The following is a 12,230-nucleotide window of genomic DNA, read 5'->3' on the forward strand; positions in this document are numbered from 1 at the left end:
AGCTTTCAGGACATATCCCTGAAATGTGTGCACTATGGATGCACATTGGTTTCCCAAGCATGACAGGAGCTGCTGACGCATAAATGCCAGTCTGGCTTAGTAGGCTTAACATGAGTAGAGTGTTTAGCTTGATCTCTGATATTGGTTCAATCATTTAAAATTTTTAAATTAAGATTCCTACAAGCTGAGCAATGAACACTTGTTGTTACCAACTCTAGATCAGTGGGAATCCATCGGTATGATTTGTCACCCAAAAATTGATGTTCTAAATGCAGGGGATAAATTGGGACTTATTTTCATGACTAAAAGGCGAAATAGGAGTCAGACAATTGTTTTAAAAATTCTCTGCATCTCCTGATAGAGTCAGTCTTTCCAGCAGAAGATACACTGCAAGCCCAGAGAAGAGAAGAAAAAAAAACAAAACAAAACAAAAAACCCTGTCTCACCTGAAGTAACTATTATCTTCTATCAGTCATTTCAGTGAGATGGGAACTCTCTACACTCCACCTCCAAACCTAAAATAATTTGATAATTCTCACTTTTCTAGCAGTATTGATGTCTCAAAATACGAGACCATTGTACATTCCAATACACAGGAGGAGAAGGAAATCTTGAAGCCTATGAGTAGCAACAGAGCAATTTCAGCAGCATAAAATGTGTTAAAAACAAAATTAATCCACGTTTCAGTCATTGTTGTGACCAGATCTCCCTGCCAGAGCAAAGGTGGCAAGGTTAACTAAAACATCCAAGGTGGATATGTAACAGCAGCTTGTTTAATAATCAGAGAAGCCAAGTTCATTACCAAGTTACCAACAAGCGAAAATTTGGATAAGAGCTTGTGATCTGAAGTCATGCACTCAGAACAGTGAATATGCTGTTTGGGTGTGGGCAGAGCAGCATCCTCTGAGCAAGAGAAAAGCCAAGACTTGACCTTTGCACCAGGGCAGACCTGCTGTGGTTACAAGGCACATTCTTTAGGAGTGAGTGTAGGCATTCAGCTCTCCTGGGAGCACTGGGTGCATAGGCACGGCAAAGGAGGAGATGAAAAGGTATCAGCTGGCATTGAGCAATGGCTACAGGAATAGTTCATCCAAGAGCAAAAACATGATCCGGAGGTATCATCCTGGCAAGTAACATGTCCACGCTCCAGAGTGGGACCTAAGCCCCAGTGCTAAGACATGCTCAATTCATTATCATGATTAAACAATTGGCAAACTTAGGACAATGCATAGTATGACCATGAGAATAAAAAAGAATGAGAAAACAGGTGTATTGTAATTAAGATAACTTTAGCTAGAAAATAACTGTGTGACTCTACCCCAAGACTTCTGGGATTTCTTACCAATTTCCCAGTTTCCCCTACTCTGTATTTTTCACTCCAAAGAACAGAGCTTCGGCTCCTTTGTCAGCTGCCTGCTACTGCAGACAACAGAAAAATGGGATCATAAAGATTGTACATGCAATGTAGATTCAGAGGTGTTTATTATTGCCTTTTGGCTGAGAAGGTTTGCAGGACAGTTTCTTCCTTATTGACTTTAAGGAAGGCTGATCTGAAATTTCTGAAACTGAAGCCTAAGTTCCTCAGGGAGCTGCCTACTATACAGTTAAAAAAAAAAAAAAAAATCACAAGGGGGTCTAGAGAGCAAAGTTTTCAAGCGAGCGTTGGTGACTTGGATGTTAAGTCTCAATCATTTCTGAAAAAGAGGCTTCCCAGTCATTAGGCTTCTCTGATACACTATCCTAACCAGTTATTCACTCACAGCTTAATTAACAGTGGAGTGGCACCACAGCAGTTTGATTAAGCTTCTCCAACCAATATTCACTTGAACATTTTCCAACATAACTGTCCAATAACAGGTTTTGCTTGATAACTATTATTTATAGAACAGATGACTAAGTATTTGTATGAAGTCAAATAGTAAATTATTGCAAAGAAATTAATCCTGAGTTCAAAGAGCTTGCATTAGAGCCTCAGCAAGCTAGAAATTACAGCAAAAATTAAGGAGTCTATTTTTCGTATTTAAACCATGGGTAGGAGTTAGACAACCATAACCTCCAATAGTTGGGAATGTTTCGGAGTATTCCACATGCGGTTACATACTCTGGCAATTTTTGATCTGTTAAGGTTCATCAGGTGCACAAGTCTAAGCAATATTTCTCCTTGAACTGGAAATCAGTATTTCCTCCTTTCAATTTGTTGTTTCCTTCCTGCTTTTCAGAACAGGACCAGCAAATTCAATAGTGAAAGGCGCTAGTACAAACCTACAAATACATAAGCAGCAATCAAGTATTTACCTGATTTTCAGAAGACAGAGGCTTTCTACTTAGGTTGAGCATCTAGTTTGCTTATACTAAATGCAGCTAGACTACTAAAAAAGCACAAAATCCTGTTGTATATAGGATGTCTACAACTTCACCACATTAGCTCTAAACTGTCCACATTGGTAATGGCTCTTTCCTCCTTGTATTTACATGTATGTGCTGAAGATGAACCCAAAACGACTGGAAAAGATTCTCCCCAAATTCCTTAAGGCTCTGAAAGCACAGGACAGAGTGCTGCTAGTGGGAACCACCAACCGTCCCTTCGATGCTAATCTTAAGCCTTTCTGCAAAGTTTACCAAAAAATCATTCTGATTCCTAGGCCTGACTACGCTTCAAGATTTGGCAAGTATTCCAGTCATCCTGGTGATTACTGTCTGATTACTGACTGATTTCCAGTTATCCCAATGTTTAAAATCTATGCTTATTGCCTGGTCATCCTCAGAACTGACTTTAAACTCAATTCATACCCCAGGTACATCTCAATGCCTGAAAATCTAGGTAATACTGATACAGGCTACCCCAAAGAACAAATAATGGAAGTGAAAGTTGGGAGGAGAGTTTAAAATACTGTTTGGCAGTGATTAACATTTTTCCATGAGTTGTTCAGTGTGCACCGAGTTCAGCCCAAGCTGGTTTTACCCTGTATGAAGGATAAGATCCTATTTCAGTACGTATTTTCTATTTTAAGCTTTTAATTTTATTATTTTATTTTTATGTATTTATTTACACAAGGATCCTGAATTTCTGTTATTCCTATGCGGTTTCCATACTCTAAACAATACACTTCAGGGCCTCTCCGTAAACAAAACCATGTCTGGAGGACTGAGTTTTGTCACTATCAAATTCCATTTTTATACATACAGATCACTAGAGAAACTGTCCAAGATTTTGCATGTCTAGTCTATCAAAATGTTTACAGTGATAGACAGGTCCTCCCAACGTCTGACAAATTCATTAAGTACCCCATATGCTGAGACCCAAAGCTTGTACGGAAAATAGTGTCTTTTATTAAACCAATTTATGTGGCTAGCAAAAGACAAACTTCCAGGAATGCGAGTTTGTTTTCAGATTTGAAGCACCTTGAAGTCTGCAATAGCTCGACATTGACTAGGAGGAAATGCTCCAAATTAAGCTTCGTAACATGAATCAGTTCCTATGAGAAAAACGGTAGTTTGTCAGCGCCTTTCAGAAGTGGCTGGTAGAAGGGCTTTTATTCCCAGAAAGAGAATGTTTTTTTCTTGTGGTTTAGTCACAGATATCATGTGGTTTAATACACTTTTCTGGGTAGTCAGGAGTCTGGATGTGGCAATTTATGAGCAGAAGGGCTGTTTAGGTTCAGTCTAAAGATAATATGGAAAAAAGCGCTTGGGCTATTCAGAATGGCACCAAACACTTCGAGTTTGGCCTCTCAATGGTGTGCTTCCCCTACCAGCAGCTCCTAGCATGAATATCCCTATTGATCACCACATCAAGGAAAACAGACTCCCTTCATGCCACTGATCTCTGACAGATCACATCCCAGAAGAACAGAGTAGTGGAGGAAACCACATTCAGGTCAGGGACCTCACTACACAATTGTACCTTGACTACAATATTGCTCCACATGGTCACCTTATTACAAAACTCGTGCAACTGTATTATGAAGTCCAGTTTCATACCTCCTTTCACAGAGGCAGCCAGGGTACTGAGATGATGCACGTCTGGGCGAGCTCAAGACAGGTTTTGACTGCCTAGCACATTGTAAATCTCTCCCACGTTCAATAATTTTCATAGTGTGGATAGGAAAAAGTCTCTAAGCAAGCTAACATGTGTTTCATATTATGTTACAGCTCTGATAAATTGCTGACAGATAAGGGACATGAATAAGACCCAGAGAAAGAAGGTGATAGCAGTTGAATTTAGCTGTGTTCACTTCTGGGGATTGAACTGTCCCATTCTGGGATTCTCACCACTGATTTGGAGTCAAAAAGAGGACCAGCTAAAGAGATTTCAACTGCAAACTTAAGGATGCCCCAAAAAGTTAACTCTTGACATTTTAAAGGAGATTAAACTTGTAGCTTTACTTCTTTGATATTGTCCCATTTAAGACAGAGTCCAGCTTGTTCTTTAGCTCCAGCCTTCCCTCAAGTTCCATGGAAATATGACCTTCACGGTACAGAGCACTCACCTTCCAATCTTGATGATTTTCAGTGGGTGACACACAATTGGAGAACTAAAGAAACTTGTTTGGATAGAAAATCTGTGACATAGCAAATATTCATAGCCACAGTGTGCAGGAACCCATCTGCTACAACCCTCCCTTTTGTTACAAACCAGACCGTTCCAATCTACGCGCAATGGAAACAGTAAACATGCAATGGAAATCATTAAACTGGAAGATTCACAATCCTATACTGGTTTCTTGCTATTAATCACCCAGCAAGTCAGCACCTTGCATACGCATGATCCTACCTGCAACAGAAGCTGAGGCACACAATATATGGCTGCACAGATGTGGTGCTCACTTGTGTGCATCAATTCCTGTTTTATGAATTAGTGATTCAGCCAATAATTATTAAGCATAGATATAATTCAAGTGGAAGATCACAATTTGCCTGAGTGAAAAATACAGTACGAAGTTGTCAATAGTTATGGGCACAAGGCCATAGTGTTGACATTGCAATCGAAGGAAGAATAAGGCAGGTTTTCTCCATTATGTGGCTGCCCCAACATCCAGTACTGTTAACTTTCCACCCATGTCCAACATTTTCATACTACATAGGGGCATTTAGACACATGATACTCAAATCACAAATTGTCTGTCTCATTCAGGAACCTTTTTAATTTCTATGCATAAATATCTTTTTTTCCCAAATGTTTTCATATAAGGCTTTACATGAAAGCATGGTGAGATGGCATGAAAGTTTTACTGAGTTTCTCTGAGACAGATTATTACTTTACATAGGATAAAACAAAAGATGTTGCTACTCCTGTTCATTTATTTTTGGAAGCAAATTCTCAGGCACTTCACAAACACTAAGAAAATCTTCATGTCACAGAGGTTCACAGCTAAAAGATACAAACAGGTTCACTATTTAAATAACAAGCAAAATGCCAATCACAGAAATTTACACCTGGCCTTTGCAACACGTGCCTGCATAGCTGGAAGCCTTTGGCTTCCAAACCAGACATTGAGTCCCCATAGCAGCCTTCAGTTCATCAGGAGTAACCTGTGATCAGGGTCACAGAAATAAAAACAGGCTGTTAATACGTACTTAATGCTACACATGTACTTAATGCTACACACTCAAATGGGAACATTCTGGACAGATTCTCTGCCTGTGTATACACACAGGCATGTTTAAGTAGTTCCTTCCGTTTTTACATGCATATCCACCTCACATTATGTGCCCTTAAAGACTTTCTGAAAATACCAACTGGTAACTAGCAAATGATCACTAATAGTTTAAGGACAGATGTGCCTAAAGGCCGCTATGCTGCAAATCTGCAGATGAAAGAAACAGCAAACAAGAAAAATTTGAGTCTTTGCTTTCCTGACCGATATTCCTTATTTTCCTGCTTCAGCTTCAAAATGCAAAAATGTTTCTCCTGCTTTCCTTAATGCATGTCTTCGGCATTCTCTCTTTTTCCTGGTCCTGATGAACAGTCTTATGGAAACACATCATCCTGCAGAATGGTGGAGCAATCACCAACTTGCTGAACATAAGCTGCCTAGCAAAGATGTCTGATGGTTTCACCCCAGGACACATTGTCCAGGCAGTGCAAGCTGTCCTGAGTGAGCTACGCCTGCTGCAGATGACCAGGAAGCCACTGAGGACTGCAGAGTTCATGACTTCTCTGGCCAGACAGGACCCAGTGTACAAAGAGGAGGAGGAATCATTTAAGGTGACATTAAGAGCCATGTTAACTGGCTATCTTTCATTGGCCCCTGCCATGTCCTTGTCCAGGCATATTTGATCTAGAGACCTACTAATTCTGCTGATGGGTTGGCACATCACTATTTGAATGATGACATATGGCTCAATGGCACCAAACACCCAGCTCCCCCATTTTGGGATGTTTGGCAGCCGAGGCTGCTGGACAGCTGGACATACCAGGCAAACGGTTATTATTACAGGCAGCAACTCTGCACGGGCAACACACCTGGCATACTGCCTTGCTGAACCGACTGGCTGCACCCAGCTCATGTTGAACAGAGTAGCCTTCACACGCATGGATAAATTGTGCAGGTGCCATTAGTATAGTGCATTGGTCCTTTTTCTTTCAGAGCTGGCATGTTCAGCAAGCCTGGGTATATCATCTTGAGAAGGCAAAAAACATGGACCCACAGGGCTTTCCACATAGGGATCGAGTTCCAAGTCCTTATTTTAAATTATTTCAAACAATTTTCTTAGAGTTTTCATTTCAGGGTTTGAAAAAATTAATTTCTGCCTCAAACCTTAGGGCTATAAAATCCTGAAGGCAAAACCTAGTGCATTTGAGGTGCATTACATGTACCTCAAATATACATGGATCACCCTGCAAGCAACTATTTTTTCCCACATGTAGCTCAGCAATAATTACTCTTTCTTTTTCTAGACTAGGATTATCTTTATGTAGTGGTTAATTCTGCTTTTGGTTTTCCTGTTGATGGGAACAGTTTATCAGGCTTAAGTACAGGTCTACAATTTATTTATGGTAGTGACTGCAGTGTAGCTTAGGGACAGTTGAACTGGACTTGGGCTAGCTAGTTGAGTGCAGTGCTACAGCTTAGCAGCATTGACACCCCAGAAAAATGGCACAATGCTTGACTAAGGCACTTCAAGCCTACTAAACGCTAGTAAAAGCCTTGGCTGCTGAACCGGAAAGCCCTTCTGTGTACCAAGGAGCTGCAGGCAGCCCACACCAGGGGCTCCAAATGGGATAGGACTTCTGTACTGAAGCCAAGAGACCCCAAAAGAGCTTTCTCAGTCCCATACGCGCCCCCAGCTTCTACCCAGACCCACTTATAAACCATCCAGTTCTCCTGGATGGAAAGTTTCCTTTTTGTTCTGCTCTTCAAATCTCCTCTGATTTTGCATCCCCACAGCACCTTGCACAATAAACAGGACATGGTTTCTGACAACTTTGTCCAAGTCTTCTTCCACTGCTAACCTAATGATAGTGCATATTTCTCCCAGCCCTGTTGAATACTTTCCAGTTTCCATTTAGAGCCGTTTGGCTCACTCAACATAGGCAGCATTTGTGATATTTGGCAAGTCACTTTTTTTCCTCATGCTTCCTATCTAAACCAATATCTTTCCTCAGGGAAAGGCTAATGGTTCAGTGCTGCAGCAAAGAAAAAAGCCCTGATCATTCCCAGCTCCAAGTAGTAATCTATTTGTACCCAGAAACGTGAGAGCTAGTATTTAGTGAGAGTTTAACTTTAAAATATTCCACTTACTATAAATGTGCCTGTTTTGTACAGCACAAAGTATGCAGGCAGCACTTCATTCTGAACACGGCTAAAATGATACTGTCCTCAGCATCCCATGGCAATCATTTCCTTGCATTAATTACAGCCCTTAAGAAAGTATTTCCTTTTATGTTTTAAATTTGTTTCCCTTAAATGTCATGGAACCTTGCCCCAGCACCTGTAATATGGCACAGGGGAAGAGGATTGTCAAAATGGCCTCATGCATTAATTAACTTCAGTATCTCCATCTCTTCTCGCACAGAAGGCCCTCTTCCTGAGCCTCTAATCGTTGCCATTGCTGGACCTTTTCAGTTGCTTTGCTTTGTCCTTTTTGAAGTGGGGCAGCTAAAATACAATATTCAAAGTGAAGATTAATGCTGTGATGAATCTTTGATTTCTGTTCACTGGAAACATGAATCTCCCTGTTTGACATTTATATTCTGCCAGTGTTCAAAAAGGAATATAAATAATGCAAAATTTGTGATAATGTGATTCTTTTGTTCAATTTACTCAAATTTCTACCCCAATTATAGATCCGCGTTTTTGAAATTGTAAATTATTGCACTAGGGTGATTGATACAAATCCTTATGCAGAACTAACTGCAGTCCTAGAGGAGCAAAGGGCAGTCCAACTAGCACGCTAGTTCTGCCTGGCAGTGACTGGTACAAAATACTCGTAATACGCAAGAAAACCCATACCAAAGGCTGTGGACATCATTCTTCCAACAAGGAAACATTTTGAGTTTGATCAGTCAGTCACTGTCAGTAACTTACATCCCCAGTTCAGATGCTAATGCATCTGAATAGTGATAAATCTACTTTTATTTTAACCATATCTGAGGAGCTGGCTTTATTAATCCCACATAGCAGTTCCACTAGCTAAAGAGTCAAAAAGCAGCCATTACCACATGCCAACAGGCAGGTTAATTTTGTGCATTGAAATATATGCACAAAGAAACGAGAAGAGAACAAATGAAGACATCACGAGTCACTCTGCTGCCTGTGGCAGGAAGAGTGGAGTCCTTTATCAGCAACTCAGAGTGGGCAGCGAGATGTCCTCCCCAGTCTGCACCCACCAAACAGCACTTTCCACCTTTCCAAACTGCCAGCAAGCTGTTGGCAGGGTTTTGTTATGCTTCCCATCTGCCACTTAAGGTCTGGAGAACATTATACCCAGGACAAACAAACCTGTGGGGAAAATAGAGTTTCTAAGACCTCACGGCCAATCACGCAGAGAAGGCCAGAGACATTGCTTGATGCTAGCCGCTGCTGGGGAAGTCATTTCCTCCTTGAGCCAATAGTCACAACCACCACCTTATCTTACTTATCCCACTTGTGTGAAGGACCAGAAACAGCCATCTCCAGACCTCTCCCTGTCCCATCGTGTCCCAGCTGTGTCTCTTCTCCCTGACACAGGAATAGTTTGGCCCAAGACCATCTTTAGGACAGCAAAATTCAATTGCCCAGGCCACCACACTGAGAGCCCAGGAGTTCCTCAGAAACACCTCCCATGATTCCATCTAGATGTGGTTGCACGAGAGGTTGCATGGTGTTTTAATCAGTGGAGTCAGGGTTCTTAAAGGAGGGGTTCTCAGCTAATTCAGGCAACTAGTGCTCAGCAGCTAGCTGGACATTTGACAGCTGCCAGACGTCATTTACCTGCTGACAGTATTTAATCTGCAAGACAAGAGATCCAAACAGGGTGCCTGTTGTCAGCCCCTTTCTGGGACCCAGAGGGAGCCTTTAAGAAGCATGAGACCAAGAAGGACCCTCTGGGGCTGGGAGAGGAGCATCAAGGGGTTTTCCTCCCTCTACACTTCCAATACCTCTTTTCCCAGCTGTTTCTCGTGCTGCTGCCTCTCTGTAACACATACTGGGACACCAGACAAGGCAAATTCCTAGGGGTAGACTTACCAGGTTCAAACTGGAGGCAGCATTTTGGATGGATCCTACGGAAAAGGCGGACTTTACAGGGTGCCACACTGATAGGAAAGTTGAAGACAAGGGCCCAAGTGAAGGGCAGAGGAGGCACAGTTGTGGCATTCAGTAGTGGTCTGTGGTCAGAGGAAAGACATTCATTGCTGGGGCAGCACTGGATGAGTATGGTCAAGGAGGAAGGCATTTTATCAATCATGTCAACGCCTAGTGGCATTTTAAATCTCTGGTGTATGTAGGGCTTTGTTGATAAAGGTTCCTGTACATGCCCACAGGAAAAGACTAATTCCTACACACTACTGACTTTACAGCGTTACCTTCTGCTTCACTTTATTTTCAAAGGGCCTAGAACTGCCTTGTTGACACGACAGTCCAGGAGCTTGGCAAGTTTGCAGAGCAACTATAGCAAAATCATTTACAAGTCACAGGACTGTGAACAGGCATCTGAAAGCAATAAACAGGTTTTTAATGTTTGGGGTTTGTTTTGCTTCTTAAGCTCTCTCATTGAAATAAAAACTGTCTGGACTGATTTGCAGGGCCATGAGAAGCACGTGCTTTGTCTATTGCCAAGTTTCAGACCAGAGGGAGTTTTGACAAGAGCTATATACCTCAGAAATAGAGTTGATCATAGAAGTTCTAACATTTCCATAACTATAGCAACACAAATGGCCCAGCTAAGTATTCCTGCTAATAAGGCACAGTTCGAGCAAGCAGTTGCTATACTTCTTGTTGTAATAATGTTCTCGAGAGATCTGAGGATTTCATTTCTGCTTCTCCACAAGCCATCAAGGATTTTAAGAGTTTTGGGTTGGTTTTGTTTTGGTTTTTTTTTTGTTTTTTGTTTTTTGTTTTTAAAGAATGCTCCATTATACTAGTAAAAAGTTTAAGTGGGTTTATTGGGGTTTTTTTAAGTTTTAATACAGTTTCCACATGCTTTTTGATTCTCCAGGGTTGGTACGCCAGGACACCGCTGGGTAAAGCACGAATCAGAGCACTGGAAGAGAGTGAGAAAGCAGAAAAAGGGAAAACAAATAAAGGAAAAGGGAAAAACTAACTTCAAGAATTTTGCATCCTACAATACCCATCATAGCGTTACTTCACTGAAAAGGGGAAGACATTAGGAAAGCAGACTTGTCAGAATAACGCACCCCAAGTCATAGGTATTCCAAGAAAGAGAATTCCTTTCTGGATGGATTTTTAAAAGTTTTTAAAAAAATCGGAAGAGACAATGTGACATGTAGTTCTCTGAGGATGAAGAGTTAATGTTCACTGACTTGCTCAAGCATTACTTATTCTAAGAGATTTTAGGGGGCAGAAGGGTTCATTACTCAGGACTGTAACATGCCATCAACTTTTAGGCTATACTCATTTATTTCAGCAAGTAACTCTCCTTAAAAATTGATGTCACATTAATGTCTTTCATTACTTTAATATCCTATATGCTTTATAAAACTAACTGCTTTATATATCTGTAGGTCTAATGTGTTACAGTTCTCAGTAAAACTATTACAGCTATAAAGACTGCTTTTTAATTGGGATGGGTTATAAGACACTTAATGCAGTCTAACACAAGCTGAATATTTACATAGCTGCATGAGGACTGGCACTGTTTCACCTTTTGATGCCTCATCATGGACAAATTCATATACGTGGATATGCAGAAATATGGATAAGCAGAAAATAGCAATAAACAGAACAAAAGCAAAGGCGAAGACATCAGGTGATGTTCATTTTGGTGGATGTCCTGAGAATCTGTTTTGCAGTAGAAAACAATACCAGATCACCCTGTTTTCACAAATAGCTAGATATCTGTTGCTTAAAAAAAAAAACGTATGTAGCAGAACAGCAGCTGTAAGGGCAATCTGGAACAGGCCTGTTGAGCTTTCTGAAAGGTTGTTTCATGCTGTGTTAAACTCAAACCACCTAAACCTGCTTCAACTTCTGCTAAACCCAGTCACGCAAGCTCTACGTGGCCTGCTGGTGAAAGTCTGTCCGTCACATTCAGACCCCATGCATGAAGCCATGTACAGATGTAGCCTGTGGGATCACAGTGGCTCTTTCTATGTGCTTGAGCAGCAAAACATCAAGCTCCGTGGCAGGATTGTCTTCTGCACAGAAGGACCTTGGAGGCAGAGATTTCCTGGTCTTGTGCTTTGATGTGGTGTCTCCTACTCCATAGGGTGCATTAGGCCTAATATTCAAGTATCACAAATAGCAAGTGCAGGGAGCTAAAGGTTCTCAGAAACACAGTGCACCAAGTAGTCAATAATAGCATTTGATAGTGTTTTTGCTTGATAGGCAATCTTATTTGCTCACAAATCAGCAATTTGGAGGCAAGGTATTTATACACAGTGGTTAGAACACCCTAAAGCTTTGGGACATCCTGTATGACACTGGTGGAGGCAGCACCGCCTTCATGTCAAGTACAAGATCTCATTCACCAGGGTCTTCTACAAATAAGAGCCATGAATACCTGCTTTCACCTCTAACTGCAGCAAACCTATGTCAACAGATAACTCAATACCTATTTAACTGGAA

The 12,230-nt window shown here is 41.2% G+C and overlaps 1 protein-coding gene across 1 annotated transcript in view; it reads left to right on the top strand.

Moving 5' to 3' along the window:
- The window catches only part of DRC11 (dynein regulatory complex subunit 11), a 106,934-nt gene extending 96,188 nt beyond the window's left edge, over positions 1-10,746 (top strand). Inside the window, exons 18-20 of the mRNA XM_086465993.1 lie at positions 2,488-2,665; positions 5,970-6,208; positions 10,642-10,746. Coding sequence (XP_086322119.1) covers positions 2,488-2,665; positions 5,970-6,208; positions 10,642-10,746 — 522 coding nt within the window. The remainder of the gene's footprint in view (positions 1-2,487; positions 2,666-5,969; positions 6,209-10,641) is intronic.
- The last annotated feature ends 1,484 nt before the right edge of the window (positions 10,747-12,230 follow it).

Source organism: Leptosomus discolor, chromosome 5, assembly GCF_034619465.1.
Source record: "Leptosomus discolor isolate bLepDis1 chromosome 5, bLepDis1.hap2, whole genome shotgun sequence".
Classification (NCBI taxonomy): Eukaryota; Metazoa; Chordata; class Aves; order Leptosomiformes; family Leptosomidae; genus Leptosomus; species Leptosomus discolor.